The following is a 20,840-nucleotide window of genomic DNA, read 5'->3' on the forward strand; positions in this document are numbered from 1 at the left end:
CGATATAATACCGTATCCAGAGATGCTGTGATACAGTATTTGCTCTAAGATATGCAGGAACCCACAGCACTTGCAGAATGGATATATGTACTAACAGGAAACTTGTTTCTCTCCAAGTGTTGTTTATCTTCAGATTATCTGGGGAGGTGGTTCCCACGGCTACCGGAAACAGCAAGGAATTGATTATAAATGTAAGATTACAGGGTGGAAGGCAACCCATTATTTATAAAGCTGGCTGAGAGCAGAGCCAACAGCATTCAGTGGTGAGAGGGAGGCTGCAGGGGTGGAGTCTGCTGAGTTTTGACGCTGCAAACACAAAAACAAAGCTTGTGGCTGATAGATTCGTTTTTATTATTATAGAACAGATGAACTAAAATAAGCCAACAATATAATTTTATGCCAACAGCCATCTTTCTAGCACAGGCGGTGACTGACTCAATGCACCCTTCTCCCCCCCTCCCCGGGCCTCTGTTCAATGGAAAGCAAAAGGTGGTGGCTCTGGCACACGGGTTTTGGACTGCAGTGATCTTACTCCTGTTACCTGTAGAGGTGTGCCTGGGAAAAGAAGAGGCAGGGGAGCAGAAGAAAGAGTATATATACTGTAGGAGCAATAAGCAGAAAGGCTTGTGGATCCTCTTGCACGTTCTGACCATATAGATGGGCCAACTGGAGAATTATGCCCGCTGTCAACACGTAGCAAGCCCCTAGTTGCTACTCTAGTCAAGCCAGGAGTTTCTTCCCATTCCAAGCTAACAAAGGGCAAGATGCACTCAATGGGGGAGCTTTTGGCAGGGTTAAGAGGCAGTCTATGTAAAACCAAACCAAGAAACCACCCCCACCCCCCCAAAAAAAACCCAAACAAACCTGCATTTTAAGCCACTTCCAAGTAAAAGTTATTTCTTATAGTATAATAGATATTTTTAAATGGCAGGACCACCAGCCTAGAAAGACCAAAGGGCTTGCACTCAAGACCAAAGAAAGAAAAACAAAAAACCAACCAACCAAACAAACAAAAAAAAACCCAACCAAAAAATTCAAGAGTGGCCCCACTCTCAAGCTTGGCTCTTCTCTAAAAACAGCACTCATCTTCCATCTGAATAGGTAAAAGGAGGAGTGGAGAGAAAATAAAATAAAATTGGTGCAACTTCTCGCCAGTTGGCGCATTAACCCAAAGCTCCGTACAGTCCTGTACGACTGCGCGTCCTGTGGTGGCAGCATCATTGCTTTCAGCTTTCATCGCTGTATATGTCTGTATGTATATCTGAACATATACATACACATACACACAGAATAGATAATATTGTTTTTAATGTTAGTTTTGATCCTGTAGGAGGGCTCATCTCTCTTTCACGTGGTTCTGTGCTCCTGCGCTGTTGCTGCTCCCATTGCCGCTCCCATTACTGCTGCTCCCGCTGCTGCTGCAGAGGACCTCTGTGAGGTCATCCATGATGGTGGTCTCTTTAGGGTCCACGAGGTTGAACTCCCTGATGAATAGGATAAAGTGTGTGTAGAGTGTGTTTAAATGTCCGTGCAGCTCCAGTGCCAAAGTCTCCTTAAAGTGTGAGGAGTAGATATGGGCCAGCACATGGAACAGGTACTTGCAGATCTTCTTCACTAGGGACTCGAATGAGTTTGGGAATTCCTTGCCTGAAAGGAAGATGGAAAAACACCATGATAGCACCAGCTGCTTACCATCAGCTCCTCAGCAGCATTTGGGTGGGCTGACCTGTGGGTAACAGCAACTAGCCCACCATCTACAGCAGACAACTAGAGGGTCCTCTATCATTCTATCATCTTTCTTTACAGGAATTCAGGGGAAGAATCTAAGGAGGTATTAAGCATTTTCATTTGAAGTTAAATTTTAAACCCTAAGGGTTCAAAGATCAGGAAGCAAGTATAATTTTTCTCTAAAACCACTACATTTTTTGTTACTGGCTGTAAAAATAATGATTCTTCTAGGTCCTTATCTAGTTTGTCCAGGAGTAGCAAATTTTTCTCCAGGAAACCAATTCACAGATCCTGATATGGAAGCCAAGGTACACGGGCCTTGGTAGTGTGCAGCTGTTTGGCTGATTTTACATAACGACTTCCCTCATTTCATTGCTGAAACTCTATTGAATGGGAAAGAAATGGAAGGAAATACTGGGTGCCTTCTATCAGGCATCTCTATCTAGGCAGCTGAAACTGTGCTTGCCTAGAGCAAGTGCTGGAGTACTGGACCTGCATGGTAACTACTTTAGTAACACTGAAAGTGAAACTGAGGCAAACAAAAAAGCAACACCTGCCATCCTGTGATGCACAGTGCAAAGTCTATTACTGGTCTAAAGTGCCCCTTGACCTCACAGACAATCACTTGCATGAAGTGCCCTCGCTGACCTTGGGAATATTAAAAAAACAGAAGACAACTGCAGCTGGCTTACTAGGCACAGTCTCACTAGACACTGCCTTTTTCCAGATCAGGCTGCTTGTAAGCAAAGGCTGCTAGCTTAGTATTTTCTATATTGTAATGTCTTAGTTTCCCAATTACCTGCTGAAGTGGCTCAAGAAGCCAGCTGCTTTTAGTCCTGATTAGGCCAACCAAAAATAACTTCAGGTTTCTATTTTCTTCCCCTTAAACAAAGGCATTGCATGTAGCAATCTTGATCGGATACAAATTTGAGTTAAAATTACTTTCCTATTGCTTTTCAGCTCTTAAAAATCACATTGTTATTAAATCTTTGTAAGGGAAAGGAGACTGCAAACTCTCTGAGAGACAAGGCCTTAGAACCTTCGGCAAAGAAGGCAAGCCACATTCCTGGCAATCCAATTTATTTCCCCCTTAATGTATTGAGGCTCTAATGGAAACAGAGTTCTAGTTTGCTGTCAGCAGGCTGTATTGAACACACACCTGCTGACTGTTTTCAGAATTTTATCCTCTCTGAACACAGGCTAGAAGATCTCAACATGCTTGAAGGGAAAGATGTACTGATGATGAAACAGAAGCCAAGGAGACAGGTGTGTGAGACTTTCACCCCAGTTCATGCACCAACAGCACAAGTCTTTTTTTACTGCAAGAATGAACCAAACTTAAAATCTCCCTTAAAGAAACCAAAAGAAACCCACAAAGAAAACAACAACAAAACCATCAAACAAGTGAGAAAGCCCTCTTGTTGTAAGACACATGCTGAAAGCCAACTTTCGCTTTCCTTACGGCCTCCACAGAGAGCCCCAGGAAGCGGACATACCGTATTTTGTTGGAAAGACGTCCTCGTCTGTCACTAGTTTCTGCACCGAACTCATGACGAAGTCAACGTACTGAGGAGCAGTGCACTTGATCTTCTTTCCCCGCTCATCATACCAGTAGTACTGTCTGCGGAGAGAATGGACAGTGTTACCGCATCACACTCTGGCTCCTCGGCTCCACTCCTCTAAGAGGTCAGTGTCTAAATAACATAAAACAACAGCTGCAACATTACCAAAACACATCACAGCTGCTGCAGAACAGATTCACTTCTTTTCTAGATCAAAGACCTTGAATTTCTGTTGGCCAATTTTGTTTCTCCCTATGGGTTTAGGCCAGAGTGCAGGTGGCAGTACCAAGCACAGAAAGTCTGCTGACAAGTCTCCAAGGAGAGGAGCTTTGCTGAGGCAGCAATAATTCACTATCCATGACAGGCTGAGGGCTTAGATACAGCCAGTATAACTGTACAGGAAAGCATTATATAAGTATTTTTAAAAGGGCAAGAACATTGCACAGTGATAAACTGGTGAACTTCTGATGCTTAACATCACGGAACATAAATTAGTCTTGCAGTGCAGTATTATTAAACGGTCAGATGGTGGCTCCAAAACACCGGCTTTTCCAGCCTGGTGCTCCCAAGGACCAGCAGCGATTTTAAGTGCTTCAATTCCTGTTCCAAGATCCAATTTGGGGAAAGTTTTCAGGACTCTTCTGCACATCCCTGACAGCATGCCCTTGAACTCTGCTCCTTTCCTTACAGTTACACCAAACACATGAATATACATTTGATTCTGTCACCAGTGAATATTCCTGTTGGATATTACAGGAGACATTAGCATATTGCCTGGACTTTCAAAAGGAATCATAATTCAATCAGTTAGCCATAATCATCTTGATTAACTGCAGCCATCCCTCACCTGATGGAGAATCTGAAGGCTATGAAATAACTGAAGGTTTGTTCCCTTTTTTATAAAGTCATAGTTAATTAAAGTACCTCTAACTGTTACCAGGAACAGATATCGACTGGATTAGGCAGACAGTGAGAAATGTTTTACAGATAAGGAATTTAGCAAAACACTTTTTAATTGGTATTTTCTTGCCTATGTCACACTAGATGTGTCTTGAGTCCCAGTTTATGAACTCTTTCTTCAAACAGCCTAAGCTCCAGGCACAGTCCTGTATCATTATAGGGCTGATAAGAAATCCATTGCATTGGTCTTCTCAGAACACAGCATGAGTGGAGTTTGCTGACTGCAAGCAAGAATGGAAGTGGTTTGAGCATGAGAAAGAACTTGGCTAGAAAGACATCACACCCAACACGAGCCTATAAAGCCAGGGCACTACTTTTTGCCTGTCTGTTCAGCTCCAGCTCTGCTGCTGTTGGCTAATGATCTGTGATCTAACATTTCTCACACAAATCACTGAATAAGGCTCTTTATAGCCCTAGACAAAATATTACTTCAGGGTGACGTTTAGCCACCTTAGGCCTAACAGGACTAGGCTGCAATGAACTTGAAGGATCTATATGTGCCACCTGGGAAGTGAAGTTTTATGTGTACTGACCAGCAGAACTGTCCTGAGGCAACTAAAGAAAAATGTTAATGGCAACTAAAAAGTTTTCATTTAGAATGTGTTTTCATTGCCCTAAAAGATTCTTCAGGGACCTGAGGGTGGTGAGGTGAAGACAGTAATAATGCTGCTCATGCCAAAAGCCATATTAAAATAAGAGGAAGCTGCAGAAATAAGTAGATAGTTCAAGTTAAGAGAGGAAAAGCAACTGAAAACTGCTTCTGCAGACACTTAAATTTTAGAATTTTTCAGCTCATTTTCACTATGTGGTGCTTGGTCACTGTCATTTACTAGAAAGAGCAAGGATTGACTGCAAAATTGCATAAAAAGGTGAGAAAGTGGGTGAAAACAGCAGGAGTCAAAAGCTCTTTTTAGAGCTATGTCAGGCATCAAAACTGGCATTTGAGCCCTTAGGCATAGACTGTGTTTGTTTTTCATCACTGCTTACTTCCTTTGTAACAATCCACATATAAGGAATTACACAATGTAGTGCACCAACACACAAGCCACCTCATTTGTCTAGTCTTGCAATAAGTTGAAGTGAGACAGTCCTAGGCAACTCAGCCTTATTTTGGGTCTTAAGACGGTGCTTGTTGCCAAGAGCAGAAGCAGGCTGGACTGTCTGTACCTCAGCAATTCTCTCACACTGCAGAAACCCTCAACTGCAAGACAGAAAGCATAGTTTAGAGTTGCCCTTAGGCACAAAAATGAGTCTTGATAATTGGATCTTAGTCAAAAGAAACAGTTTGGCAACTGTACAAGTTCACTTACATGAAAATATAAGTGAATAAATCTGCTCTAACATCCCACTGAATATCCTTTTTGCCTTTCCTTGAAAATTAGGCTGATTATGCAAAATAGGAATTTAAAAGAAGAATCATTAAAACTAAGGAGATAACTACAAGGATTGTCCTGTTGACTAGAATCATGTGTCTTCCTCATGTTTCTGGTGCTGTGAACAGACTTCACAGGCCTTAGGGGAAGAGAGGAGCCCCTGACATGCCCTGAACATCTCGCACCTGGTACGCTGGAGTTATCTCCATTAACAAGATAGGAAGCAGGCGGGGGCGAGGAAGGGCTCAACTGGGCACAGAAGCCTAATTGCATTCCAATACTGGCACTGTGACAGCACAGTCCCATATTAGGGAATGGATGGGAAGCAGAAAGGACAAGAGGATGAGACTTAAAGGCACTTTTTTCAAGAAGTGCTCACATGATGCAGATTTTGATTATTTTGTTTCCCATATAATTTCTGGCAGATTTAAACTTCCCCAGTATGGAGAGCACAAGGAATTTGCAGCTCCGTTCTAAATTCCAGGGGAAAATGACTATGGGTTTAACAGAGAAAAGCCTATGATGCAAATAATAAAGTATAACACATATGAATTAACAATGCTGCATCTTAATATATGTATATATTTTATCCCTTTTCCTCTAAAACATTCTGTGCTTGTGTTGATAACATAGAAACCAAGGCAGAATAGAAGTTACATTGGTATATAAGAAGAAAAGCTTCTGGAAGGAGGGAAAAGCAAATACTGTGGAGATTAGGTTGCCTGGAAAGGAAGAAGAGACAGTCCTGGTAGAAATACCAAAAAAAGGGCTACGTAGAAAGCCGAGGGCAGGAATATAGTGCTTGTCAGCAGCTGGAACAGCTTTGATGGTTTGATAGGGGCTAAAGAACATTTTGGATGGGGGAAAAGAGAAAGGAGCCATCATGTAAAACCATACAGCTGGGGAAATTCAAATATAAGACAAAGCAAAACTTGAAGTTTAAGATTTCTAAAAGGAACTACCCTCCATATGCAGATACTAAGGGCAAGGTAGCAATGAGAAAGGAGCCTAAGATTAGAAAAAAAGTTATCAATTAAGGGATTTCAGTGGACCAAAATGACACCTTGAAAGGAGGGCTGCTAGAAGTTTGCATCCATCCTTGATGCCTTAGGAGTTTTGTAGTCTTGGCCTTATGAACAGCACTTATATTGGCTCTTAGTTTGGTACACTCAGTGCAGCACCTGAACAAGTTTTGCCCCAATGTCAGCTACAAAACCAGTTTACAGCTCATGTTGCTTAAAAGCTGCTTTGTGTAATAATAAGCTATAAAGCATAATAAATCTAAATAGTAAATACTGTGTTAAAAATACAGTACCTGCTTTACAAGTGATAATCATATTAATAAGCAAAATTAAGTAATTCCCAAAGTTACATTCATGCCAACCTCATCAAATTTTGAGGATAACTGGGCACTGTGGTGTTTCTCTTGGCATTATCCCACCTTGCCAGTAAAGGCTTCCATCTGTTCTATACTGAGACTAAGTTTTGGTCAGATGTCTCTTAGTGACCGTAAGCAGAAATTCTCCTCCTCACTGTGTGCAGATGGCTGTGCTATCTCACATATCTGACAGAGGGCTGAAAGCTGCATCTGTCTGCAGTTTGTCAGTTGGCTGGAGCTTCTCTGAGATATTAAATCCTTACCTCAAATATTTAGCTGCAACCAGTGTTTCTAGTGCCAGCAAATACTTTAAATGTAGGACTGGGTATTTGCAGTGTATTTGAATGTAAAGTAACTTGACAACCAACCTGTTCTCAATAGTTACTTCTCAACCTTAAATACAAAAAGCCTTCCTTAAGTGTGACCAGAATGGTGTGATCCAAAACACGTCTTCAGGAACTGGACAGGGAAAACATAAAAGTGGAACAGAATGCAGGCCTTCATACAGAACTACCTACAAAATCAGCACAGGAAAAAAATGGCAAACTGCACCCTCATTCCAAGGTACTGTAATTCTGTGGCCATCTTACATAGCTAGATGCCATTTTATTCCAAGGGACCTGAACAAACAGATCATGGCCACAGAAGGTTTAAGTCTGGAGTGTCCCTTGGGTTAACCAGTAACAGACACTGACGTTTAGGTGGCACTCTTTACATACTGGAGACAGGTCAGAGGCACAATGAACCAGAGCTACTCGTGTTTCTACCACAGAACAAGCACATCCTTACCTTACTGCGTTAGGTTAAGATTTTTAATTAAAAAAAAATAAAGGGGTGGGGAAGCACTGTCATACTCGTAACTGGATATGAACAAATGAGCATCTATGAGACAGTTCTCCATGTTCCATTTAGGCAAAGCTCTTCCAAAAGGGAAGAGCTAGGAAAGGCAGAACATAAAGATGAGGATTTGGAGAACACAATTATGAACAGGGCCCTCAAAGCTGAACTGTACTGAGGTGTGTAGCTTGGTGATCTCACCTTGGTGGTTTTTTTCATAGACCCACACACCTGAGAGAATAAAGCAATATGCAGCCTACAGCTTGCAAACATGAATCAGCCACCTGCCCCAAGCACAGGAAGATACTGAAATTGTTATGATTTAGCTACACACAAACCGTTTCAAGTGCTTTGCCCAAATGCAGACATGCTTCCTGTTATTCCCACAATTTTTCAGTTTTCCAAAACAAAGGACAGGAACATTCTGCTACCATTCCTCACCATTAAAAATACAGACTACAGCTGGAGCCGCCTACAGGCACTTCCTCTCTTTATTCTGCAGCACAAACTGCTTACAGAGAACCGTTTAAGAGCAGAATGGAGCGAAACTAAGGTAGGTTCCCTATCACCACCTCCTTTTAACCACTATTTCCCACCAGCCAAGTGGATAAACAGTTAAATTCATTCTTTGAACAGCCAGTGCTACAACAGGAATTTAAACATGAGAAAGCTTGGGAGCAAGAGTTAACTAAACACTCATCTTACTGATCACCATTTCTTATTTAGAGACATTCTGTCTCCTTTTGATAAAATCTGGGTCCAGCAGAGATTTATTACTTTCTGTTCCAGCTTGCTTTCAAAGTCCCTAGCATGGCCTTTAATTCTCTACTGACAGTTATCGTTCCAACTTTTACATGCAAAAATATCCACAGTACACTTTGCATTCTTCAGAGTGCTCTCAAAGAAAGCCTCTGATATTAATTTCAAGTGTACAAGATAGCCCAGTGAATTAAGCAAGGATTTCTTTCTAAGAACTATGTAATGATTGTCAGAGATACAATATAGAGTTCTGGTTCTGTTGCCTGCATTCCCTGAGATATTTGATTGATGTACTATAACATTAACTGCTCAGTCTTCTGCTTTAAAATCCATCTCAATTAAATTAACCCCAGGAAATGCAAGAGGAGGGAAGAAAAGGACTATCAACACGTGTTGGAGGAAAAAAACCCCACAACACAACAGGCTTATTCATACTCGACTGGATCTCATATTCCATCATGTTGGACTGTGCTCATCAAGAGCAGGAGTTCATGCTAACTTTTTCTTATATTCACATTGTACAGTAAAACTATAAAGCTTTCTTTCATAACAGATAGCTAGTCAACGTTTAAAAAGTCTGCTAAATTCTACAGGTGGAAAATTGCCAACGCAAAACGTTTTCCTTACTCTTTGCAAAGCTGCCACTTGTGTTCTCTGTGCCCAGGGGCTCGGGCAGAAAGACGGTGGCTTACAGTCAGGCTAGAGATTATCTGTCAGCAGCCTGGTGCTCTGTCAGCATTCCAGCTATCAAAAGCACCCTCTGAGGTTTTCACAATTCACTTATCCTCCCCAGCCTCCTATGGAATCCCAGCTCTGTTACCAGTGCAGACAGTTCTGCCTTGCCCTCGTTGAGGAATACATTCAGTGCAGGTAGCTCGGGGTGCAGCTGCAGATTGAGCTCTGGGTGGTGGGAGCCCCAGGCAAGGGGCTGTGAATTGCCGACCCTTTGCATTATAAAGGGCACGGGGACCTGTGGCCCCCAGCCAGGGGACTGGACACTCAGAGACACAGTAGGAGCTGATGACTGCTAAAAACTCCAGATTTTATCGTGCATAGACTGTGAGGGTATAAAAACCCAGGGTTTCCTTTGTTCCAGGTCCCTTCTCGGAGGCAGCAACTCGGGCTGTTATTTTGTTATTTAGCTACTGCACCAAGATTTAATTGTTTTAAGGATCAGGACGTCTCAGACTCTGCTATGAGAAACCTGGGATCGAGCCGGTAAGGAAACCTGGTCTGACAGTGTGAGTGTGGGGTGTGTAGCTGCGAAGGGGCCTCAGTTCCAGCTCAGGTGGTGTAAGTATGACTGCCAGAGCGGCTCCTGGATGGGTGGACCTGGAAGCTTCCTTAACATCCTTGTTCCCCTCTCCCTCAAGCACACACATGGTAATTTGCCTCTCTGATCTGACCTTATAAAACCAGCTCAGAGCACTCAAAGATTCTCATCCTTCTAGTCCTCCACAAAAACAGATTTCCACCACACTTCACTGCTGAGGGGAGAGAAGACGACGCACAGCTGACACATTCTCACCAAGTACAGACCTGCTGTAAAACACTTGCCCAATGCCATTCAATACCAATATCCTCCCCCAGGCAACTCTGAAGACATGGAAACCTTGTAATTGTAAATATTGACTTACGTATTGCACACTGCCATGGTCTGACATGACTCTCCTGTACAGAATTCTGAGATTGTACTATACTGTAAGTTGATGTGATGAAAGAAAGTTGTTGCTGAAAAATAAACAAAGGAAATAAATTCAGAAGTAAAATACTTTCAAACACTGGTTATCCTTCAGACAATTATTTAAACAGAGCAAGTGAAGTGACCTCAGTCTTGAGCTTGCATATGATTTCAAACATGATTTAGCTAAATGAGCCTAATGATGAACTGCAAAACAAAGAGGTATATAGAATGAAAGGTCTTGTTTGTATTTAAGATGAAAGCACCATGATGCATCAGCTCTCATTACTCACAAAGCAGTAAGACTGGAAAGTGTCTCCATCATCGGCCTCACCTTTACAGTAGAATACTCTACTACAAGCTGAAGGCAAACAAATTGCTATGTTCTTTTGAAGTCAGACTCAGTATATAGTGGCTAGAAAAAGCATTAATAGTTCTCACAATACATCCCCTTGTAAAAAGAACCAGCATGAAAGTAGTACACATCTACTTCTTAAAAATCTCCTGAGATAATTTAACATCTTAGTACTTCTCACAGGGCACCTCACTTTTTCTTAACGAGTCTCTATCAACTTTCCTAACATGCAGTTTAAAGTAGTTTCTTGCTACTACCACCTATTGCTGAAAACATAAACAAGAGTGGGCCATAGCTGCAGGTGAGGACTGGCAGGGGAAGCACTGGGAAGTACAGTAAATCAGGACTGAGATGCACAGATACAGTGTTCAGTCACAGTAGTCAGTTGTATGTCTAAGTTTCAGCCTGTCTACTGTTTAAATCCACAGTAGTTCCACCAAAGCTTGAAAGGAGCGGGGAGAAATCCAACCAAAAGACTTGCTTTATGTACAAGTGTTTAGAAACTACCATGTTTACAATGCTTCTGGAAGGCCAGTAGCTTGAGTTAGAAACATGCAGAAGCAGCCAGTTTAGCATCCAAAGAACATCCAAAACTTTAATGCCCTCAGTGCCACAGTGAGGGAGGTGGAAAGAGGAAACGATCAAGGCTTCCATGCTGCTGAGCACAGCTGCGTTGTACCTGAGACAACTTAATTACTATTCAGGGTATAATGACATGCATTACACAGTAACCATAAATAGTCATTGAGAGTCTCTCTAAGCACTGAAAACAGTAAAAAGGGTGAATGAATGCCTTCTCGAGCATAGACAGCAAGCTCAGAGCTGTATGAATGCAATACTCACTGTTGCTGGCAAGCCACTCGTTGAGGTCTATTTCTCGTGGTAACATCACTAGCTCCTTAAATTCGAAGTCAGTAATTCTGGATTTTGTGTATTCTGGCTCTAGGTAAAGTTTCTTCTCTTCTGGTGCTGGCTTTTTACCATTTGGCTTTCCCTTGGACTTCCTGCAAAAGATTAAAAAAGAGAGCAGCAAGGTTACCTTTACTGTTGAACAGCTACAGAAACCTGAAAGCAGCAGTTATCCAAACTCTTGTGTTTGTTTTTACACCGTTCCTCCTGCATTCCCTCCCCTTAGCTCTTTCTTTTTCAAATCAAAATAAGAGATAATTTCTTTAAAAGTGTATTTGAGCTCAGACCCTTTTTTCAAGTACAGTGAAAGTTTTAAAGGTGTCAAGAAACTTGAGACTGAGCTGCTCCATTCTCCATTGCCCTTTTGCCAGTTTAGGTTGCAAACCACTGGGAGAGTGACGGCCTCTCTTTATGCCTGTGCACAGACAGCAGAACTACTGTTCTGAAGGAGCTACTCTAACGTGACTACCAACCTGCTGTGCCCTACAGTTAGCAGTCACCTGCAAAACAGGAGTCTGAGGGACAGCAAAAGCAGGCTGCTGCAAGATAGCTCTCAGCTGGAAAACCTGGTGCAGCTCATTCAAAGCTACAGCATTCCTTGCTCTCCAGCCCTATGTTCTCTGAGACACCAGAAGCCTTCTTGAAGTGAGCATCTGTGACTTCAGCTAGAAGCAGTGATAACCACAAAAACACCTGTTTTCTCAACTCCTGGGAGACCTGAGACAGAAAGAACCAAGTTCGTGTTTTTCTGAAAATCCTTTAAAATCCAATGCATTATGAAATGACCTTCCATTTGGATTTATAAAAGTAGACAAACAATAATTCCATAAAATGCATTTATCTCCAGGGCATATTGAGATTTTTCATCTCCCATTTGTAAAGTGTTTGCTGTAATAACTGGAGTCTTCTCTCACTCTGTTTTTAACATCTTCAAGCTAGAGTCTCAACCCAACCCACATTCCTGGACCAAAGAATGGACCTGGACCTCAGTCCTGGACCAGCAGGACCTCAGAGGAAGAAGAGCGGGTCAAGCACTCTGGTCTTCTAGGCTATGTGGTCAAACACCCATGTGTTTCTACAGTTAAAAAATCCCTAAGCAGAGACAGAAGATCTATTTAATGGTGAGGGACAAGTGTAAGGCAATACTGGCTGTGCACTATCACGTGAATACAAGGAGGAGATGCCAGGACATGGTTAACACCAGGCTTTTTCAGTTAAAGTGTTTTTTAAGGACTGGTAAAGCCAAGACAAGCCCACCTTTTGAGACAACTGCATTAAGTTTGCTGTCAAAACTCGTCTAGATCCTATCCAAAGGAAACCAACCTCACATTCTGGGTCTTAACACACTTTAAATAATCTTCCAACTGTGTGTTCCTGTCCGAGGTACACGTAGGCTTGACTTTTGCTGATCTGATCTGTTAATTAAACCCATCGTCCACATCATTCACACCACAGAAGGGAGAGACTGAGATGTGCCTTTCACCGGAAAGCAGTGCCATAACTTGGATCACCAGCACTGCCACTGTTTACTGTCTTGAACTTGTATTGAGTCGTGACATACTTGTCTCCAACCAGTAAATTAAGAGTAGAGGGACTTCTGGATTTTGGAAAGGCCATCATCAAGGAAAAACTACGGAAAGCTTGGTGACAGCAGCACAATATACAGTTACACCGTCACGATACATTTACACAGATGTTCAGAAAGCACCGCAGGTCTCTGTCAGGGAACAGATGGTCACACTTTCTTTCCCTATGTTAATGACAAACGTGGGTTTCATGGTTAGAGAGAAGATGCCTATGGCATAAAACATCTTTTTAAAGAATACAAATTCAGGATGAAAATAAACTAAATCCAGTATTGGTGAAGAGAAATTCAGTGCTCAACTCCTCCTGCACATCTCCTTTTTCCACAGTAGTGCATTCCAATTCAAGTGGAGCCTGCAAGATTTGTCACTTACATTTATCGAGTGAAGCAACCTGGACTAATTCTCACAACTGCTCTACAAAGGGATGTTTTAAGACATGTGAAGTCAGTTGTTCCTCAGCACAAAGCTCTTAACACAGAAGGGATGCTCAGTTAGATAACAGTTCCTGATTGTCAGCTAACTATTCCCATCTTCAAACACTTGCATTTACTACATTTAGTGGTTTTCGGGTTTGGTTTGGGGGGATGGGATTCAGGCATTCAAGGATAATTTCATTTTAAAGAAAATTATAGCTCCAGTAACAGTCATGCAGAAAATACCTTCAACTTCAGAGACTGGTTTGACAAACCACATTAACCACACTCAGGGAAAAAAGTTATCAGTGAGAAGTAGTTTGGATAGAGTTTCTGTCTTTGCTGTAGTTCAGGATAATTAAACCAAGGGCCCCAGGTTAGGGCTGTGCCACATCAGCTAAGAACAGTCTTCTGAGAGGAGGTGGAGGAGGGAAGAGAGAGACAAAGAGGTCAAAGACAGTCTGTCATAGCCAGGCTTGGAAGGGAAACCACAGAAGGAAGCAAGACACTGGAGGCTGAGGCAAGTCTTCCATCACATAGGAATGAGTGGTGTGTGCCTCACCCTCACTTCAACATCTTCTCCCCATTTCATGAGAATAAAAATTCAACACTAAATATGTTCACAAGTTTGCTACTGCAAACAACCGTACATTATTCCTTTACAAAAACCAGAACCTCTCGCATTTCCACACAAATGTTAATTCTCTGTTAGATTAGTACATGCAGCCACTTCATGTCTTTTCAATAAAATTGTGTAAGTCTTTCCACAATTGCCTTGTACTGGAACTGGAGTACTTTAAACAGAAGCTTCCTAAAGAATCCCATGCTCTGCCCCTTTCCAAAGCTTTGGTTTGGTTTAAAACAACCTGACCCATGGGTATCATCACTGAACCTGCAAAATGCCCATAATCACTGCTATCAAAGAGTTTATTCACACCACAGAAACCTGCATATCACATCACCATGTGCAGCACAAACTTGTTAACCTTTTGCAGCTGCTGAGAGCTAAAGCAAGACCACAGAAATTGTTTACACCAGCGGATTTTTGTGTTCTCCATGCAGTGCAGCTGGGAGACGACATGGCACAAATACTGTAAGTAAAAACTAAAAATCTCCTCCAGCCTTAAAAACATCATTTTGAACTGGATCATGCACACCCCCTCAATTAAGCAGAACTTAGTTCATATTGATTTACTCAAATTAGTTGAGTCATATTCACTCTAGGCTGTAAAGCTGTGGGTTTAGTTTCGAAACTATCAATACCGGCCCACACTTAAAGCACTTCTTTTACAAACTTACAAAGCTGATACGTACAGTAGTACAAAAAAACTTGGTTTAGAAACACAATTACACATGATTAAGAATTAATAAATAATAGTTCCATATTCTAGATGAATCAAAGCTCATACATTCACAGTTACCAGAATTACCAAATAGTGTAAAGTTTAGGAGTTAGCTTCCTTTCCTTCTACTCACCCCAACCTCTAAGTTCGCTGCTTTTTCAAAGATTTGTAAGAAGACACCAGCTGGAATCAACTCCAAAGGCACAAAGTGAAGCATCCCTTATTTCCTTTGTTGTGAGCATTCAAGATGCCTTCCTTAATTTTTCATTTTATGTTTAAAGTACACAAATATGAAAAATGTTGAAGTGTCCAGAACGACTGTTCTGTTCAGGAAACACCAAAATCCATCACCTGTAGATGCTTGTTTATGGGAAAACATAACTAAATGTGATTTAAGACCACAAAAAGAGCAGTACCTTTCAAAACACAGCTATAGGCACCCCAAGTCCTGATTCATGTTTACAAGTGTCTTTCTTCAAAAATAAGTGAATTCTGGTAATTTGTCTTAACATGTCCATGTCAGATCAATCGTATCACCAAAGCAGTTGGAGGAATAGCTGTTATGCAGCTGTTTCGTGGTGTGTCAAGAGGACAGACCAAATCCTGTCTATCAGTGCTTAACTACCAAGGAAACAAACATCTTTAAGGAATCCAAGGAGACAGCACTCTGCAGTTTTTATTGACAGGCAAACCAGAGTACAAACTAATTCCTCAGACAACTCCTGGGATAGGTCTGTCTTTGGTTTTAGGCACTCGATTGAATATGATGCCATAGGCCAAGTCACACCCACGAATACGTTTCAGAGAGGGAAAAGTGATGGGAAACGGCAGAAGAGAGATCACTCATCTAAAGTCTTAGAAGAAGGTTCAGCAAACTGGCTCCAGTCCAAGACAGTACAGTCACTAATGCTCTTAGCAGGGCTTCCATACTCAGCCTTGTGTTCAGCTAGAAAACACAGCAGCTGGAAGCTTGCCTGGAGAAAGAGATGTGTAAGACACTCCACATCAAGTGACAGGCCCAGTGGTCTGTGATGATTTTTTTCCCTAGTCTAACTGCTTTGTTAAGATCAAGTAAAACTGCCAATTTCCCAGTTTTTTTTCTTGTCCCATCTCAGTTAATAAAGATCCTCCTCCTCTAATCTCTCATTTCCTTCTTGATCAGATGCTCAGCAGTTTCTTAGTTTAAAGAACTTTGCACTGTGGAGCATCTTTAAAGCACCATCCAAGTGTTTAGTTTCAAAACCATTTTGAGGGAAGTATTACTCCCATTTCACAGCAGAAACTGGCTGTAAGGTTCAAAGTTTACTCATAGTACAAATGTGGACATACCTGATAACCTGATGTATAACTTTGGAATTGTACCAGGCATCCATGGTTCTGGTCCTGCACATCTGATTTATTGCCAGGCTGATCACACAGAGGGAATGCTAGCGGTATTTTAAATGCCAAAGTTCCCTAAACTGATCATGCAATTTTAAATTATCTCTACCAGTTCAGGATTTGGTTTTTTTTCCAGAGGAAACCAGCACAGCTATAATAATTTCTTGCTGTCTCGAGCAAGCTGTGTGGTTTCTTACACTGCATCTGAAATTGAAATCCCTTCAAAAACAAATTACAATACTTTGATCCTCCTCTCCTATCCTTCACATATAACTAACTGTCCTTGGGATGAGTGGCTGTTTATTTTTTATTTTTTAAATACATGTAATCAGTGAGTTTTTTCTTTTCAGTGTGGCATATCAAAGTGGGTTTAGTACCAGAAATAAGAGTAACTGCAGAAAGTAAAAAAGTTTATTTTAAAAAAAGCCCCTATAGTGATGATGACGAGAGCTCCAGGCAAAATTCTGACCACTCTGTGCCTCGGGATCATGCACTAGTTTTAGGTTCCAGTAAAGTCTTAAACACACTGATTTCTATTTGAAAATTGACAGACCAGGTCTGACAAGCCTAACATGGCAAATCTGTCTCCCTGTTTGCAAACGTTAAAACTAAAAAGTCATCTCAGGTCTGTGAGGATGAAAACCACCACGGATCACGAAACTTAAAGGACAAAGATGCATATTTTGTGATTAATGTCATGTGGTTTTGAGGGGGTTATTTAGCAACTGTATTCCTTACACAAGGTTAACTGCTATAATCTTAGCAATCCCCGGCAAATCAGGAGAAAGCAGGTCTCAACTGCTGACAATCCTGCTGTGACATATTCCATTAGTGTCGGTCAGAGGAGAGCACAACCCCCCCAGTTCACAGCAATGCATGCAGAAGTGGCATAAAAATAAAAAAATCTGTTTTAAGGAAGATCAAAAACACAGATGCCCACAGATGTGTCACTAAATTATATTTTTAAAAAATCACCTGAAGGTTTGGGGGTTATTTTCAAGTAACCTGGTTTGCACTTTACAATTTGTATAGTTCACAATCTGGAAAAGTTTGGGGTTTAAATGGCACATTTCCAACTAAAAACTTTTATGTGGATTACAGTCTCCAACAGCAACACCATATTCCAGGTATACCTCTACACACTGAACTACCAGATATATCAAACTATCTGGGCGTTCAATTTTTCAGCCTGTAATTTCTTCTTTCTTTTTGAAGTGTTGTGTTTTAAAATATCCTCCACTGATGAAGTGTTATAAAGTGAATCATTACTCCTGCCAAAAGCCACTTTCTTGGTAATTTGAGGATAAGGGTTGGCTTCTTAAAAGACAAAATTAAAGAGGCAGTAGGCCAACAATTTAATAGTGTCTTTTAGAAGCTTTGTTGTTGACACAACACAGTCTTTATGAACACTTTGTTTCAATTTTTCCAGTGAATAAGGGTTTTTATAATTTAAAATTAAAGGTATACTGGACATTTGCATTTTAGTTTCTCTCCTCTTCCCTTCTTTGGGTAAGGAGTCAAAGGCGATGTGAGTGGAACAAAATACAACACATTAAGGTAAAAAAATTCTAACATGCAAGCTCTCCCCCTCTGATCTACTCCCTTTGCAGAAAGGAAAAAAGCAATGATTTCAGCCATCCACAGAAGGCTACAGCTTTGTAAGGAAAATCGGGTCAGCTGCTCACAGATTTACTTTTTACCTTTATGTTTTTTTCTGTGGCCCTTTACTGGAAAGAAATTATCAGTTAGTTTCTGGTTAGAAATGTTCTGCGTAAGTATGGGAGTCCTGAACCCATTCATAGCAGGAAGGAAACAGTTTTATGAGCTAAAATTTATGAGTCCTAGTGACAAGAACAATGAAGAAGCAGGTTACGCCAGTTTTTACAGGTCAAGAACAAAGTCTTGAAGGCTGTCCAGTTTCCTACCTCAGCAGCTCACAGTCTTTTCTCCTCAGTTAAGAGCAAGAACTGGAAACTTAGGAGTGCTAGGCAGCTTAAAATCCCTTCTTGGTAATTCAGTGTCTTTATTTATTTGTATAGCATACAAGAAAAGGGGAATAACAGCTTCATCTGAACATCAGTAGAGCTGCCCTTCCTTTGAGGAAAAAGCTAGAGTTTATATTTGTATTTCCCCTCTTTCTTTAAAACAGCTCAAAATTAGCACCTCTGTGGAGATTTTTCTGCAATCCCATGTCCTGTTTTAACCCAGATCACTGCTAAGTCTTCAGCTGAAAGTGCCATGTGACAGCACACCCAGAACACAAATCCTGGATGTACACATCCACATGCAGGACTGGGGAAGGAAAGAACATCAGCACGGGAAGGGAAGCCGTGCAAGGTATTGGAAAGCAAGTCCAAATCCTGGTGCATCATACAGTACAATTGTTCAAAAAGTGCTGCGGACAGTCCATTTCTCCTGGTCTGGGGAAGGGAAGGAGACTAAACTTCTTAAGACAGTCTCCATTCTGATCTCCTCTTGCCCCAGGTCTCTGACAGACTCCTCTGATCTCAGCTTCATCCTTCCCCTCTCCCGCCCTGGGTTAGCTCCAGGGCTTGGTTGCTGTGCAGGTCTAAGGGGGCTGCGCAGCATAAAATGTCTTTGGCAGCATTTTTGGCCCTGCTTCTTCATTCTTGTTCTGTTTTTAAAAGTTACTAATAGTTTATTCAAGAGGAGGAGGAAAGAAGAATGTACCCTACATGCCAGGGAAACTTTTTCTTCTGAATTCTCATAGTGGCTCTTGGCCTTAAAAGGGAATCTTTGCTTGGCCTCCGGATGCTCTGCTGTAAACAGTCGGTGCCAAGGCATGGCAGGCATGTTAAGGATGACAAGTGCCATAACATTATTTCGTAGTGCTGCTTCCCAACAGAAAGCCCAAAACGTTCTGTAGGGCCAAACTGAGTTCCAGCTGGTGCTGCTGGCAAAGCAAGGAGAACATGGGGCACCTGCACATGCCACGTCTCTGGTACATCAGGCCTTTCTGTTCCCTTTTGTAGGACTCCCACCCACCTACTGGAGAATGATCTGGAACACAAGTCTTACAAGGAACAGCTGAGGGAGCTGGGGTTGTTTGGTCAAGAAAAAAGAAGCCTCAGGGCACCTTATCACTCTCTACAACTACTTAAAAGGAGGTTGTAGCAAGAAGGGGTTAGTCTCTTTTCCCAGGTAACAACTGATAGGACAAGAAGAAATGGCCTCAGTGTTTAGATTAGATATTAGGAAAAATTTCTTCACCAAAGGAGTTATCAAGCACTGAAGTCACTATCCCTGGAGGCATTTATGATGTGTGGATGTGGTTTAGTGGTGGACTCAACCATGCTCTGTGTTTATGGTTGGATTTGACGATCTCAGGGGTCTTTTCGAACTTAAACAATTCTACAATTCCACACCTCTCCCTCCTTCCCTCCTCCCTTGCACATCACCTCACAGCATAAGCTCAGTGGTTGCCCATAATGGTGTGTCAGAGGCACATTAACTACACTGCTGAAACTCCCAGGTAAGGCTACTCAGGATCCCCCATCTTCTCCTCAATGCAGCTCTGGGAAGAATGGCTGCGGAGGCAAGGCCAGGCATGCAACAGCTCAATTAATGCTACAAAAATGTGCACAGCGCATTCTTGTGGTAAAACACGCTGGACCAGAGTTTCCTTTCTTCTCTGGGCGTACCTGCCAGAACTCCTCCCCCAGGCAGAAAGGAGGTATCCAGCCTCTATGGCTGCCTCTGGGAAGGGTCTTCTGACTGTAAAGTCCTGGCACTCTCCCGGTTCCCCTCCAGACAACACACCTGGGAGAGGGGCTGTGTGGGACACCAAGGAAGTGATGTCCAATGGGAAACAAATGGATCATTTATTTCTAGGAGCCAGTGACGTAATTTAAAAGAAACGATTCAATAGAAGAAACAAAATCACCCAAGCAAATATGCAGTTGTTCTTCATTTTGAAATGTTCTCTTCTACCTTGGTGCCAAAAAGCCCGCACAAACCCAAACCTGGAGGTGCCAACATCAAGCCTCAACAAGATTCTTTTCCTAAGCAACTTACTGCAGTCAAGATTTCTGGTAATTTGTAAAATAGGAGAAATCTCTCCTAAAGTTTATTTTCAAAAGCTCTGCATGGAGCCAAATAAGGTCTGTGGTAACAGAGATTCAGTAGGTCACAGATTAAGTGTTGCAACAACTAATTTATCCAATGCTTAGAACAAACCACAAAGCAGAACCCTGCATCAGAGGTGCCCAATCCTGAGCCTGTGACAGATATGGAGTGGTGGTTCTTGGCTTTGTTTTTGTTCGTTTTAAGTCTCCAGTTAGCAAACTGTCTGACAAAGGAAGCCAAAACTGAGCAGAAGGAAGGCAAATCTCTGCTTTAGAAGCACAGTATATGCTCCCTGGACTGCAACTCCTCCTTCCCAAGAACGGCGCTCAGAGCAGACCCTGGTGTGGGGCACTGAGGGACAGGAGAGGCCATCCCATGCTGACTCTCTAGGGCATCTCTGCCCAGCCATTCATCAGCTGAAAATACAGGCTGGAGTTCTGTGTTCTAGGATTTGTCTTGTTAACATGCAGCTCATTTTAGTCCCCAGGTA

At 41.9% G+C, this 20,840-nt stretch overlaps 1 protein-coding gene across 4 annotated transcripts in view; it reads right to left on the reverse strand.

Annotated features, from left to right (window-relative positions):
* Positions 1–327: 327 nt before the first annotated feature.
* The window catches only part of MOB2 (MOB kinase activator 2), a 90,315-nt gene continuing 69,802 nt past the window's right edge, over positions 328–20,840 (reverse strand). For all 4 annotated transcript variants that reach the window (XM_018076084.2, XM_018076086.1, XM_018076085.1 and 1 more), the window contains exons 2-5: positions 11,477–11,637; positions 10,235–10,328; positions 3,225–3,349; positions 328–1,647 (exon numbers count right to left, since the gene is read on the reverse strand). In XM_018076084.2, coding sequence (XP_017931573.1) covers positions 1,337–1,647; positions 3,225–3,349; positions 10,235–10,328; positions 11,477–11,637 — 691 coding nt within the window. In that variant the 3' untranslated portion in view covers positions 328–1,336. The remainder of the gene's footprint in view (positions 1,648–3,224; positions 3,350–10,234; positions 10,329–11,476; positions 11,638–20,840) is intronic.

This window comes from Manacus vitellinus, unplaced genomic scaffold (assembly GCF_001715985.3).
Source record: "Manacus vitellinus isolate BGI_N305 unplaced genomic scaffold, ASM171598v3 scaffold_30_pilon, whole genome shotgun sequence".
In the NCBI taxonomy this organism is placed as follows: domain Eukaryota; kingdom Metazoa; phylum Chordata; class Aves; order Passeriformes; family Pipridae; genus Manacus; species Manacus vitellinus.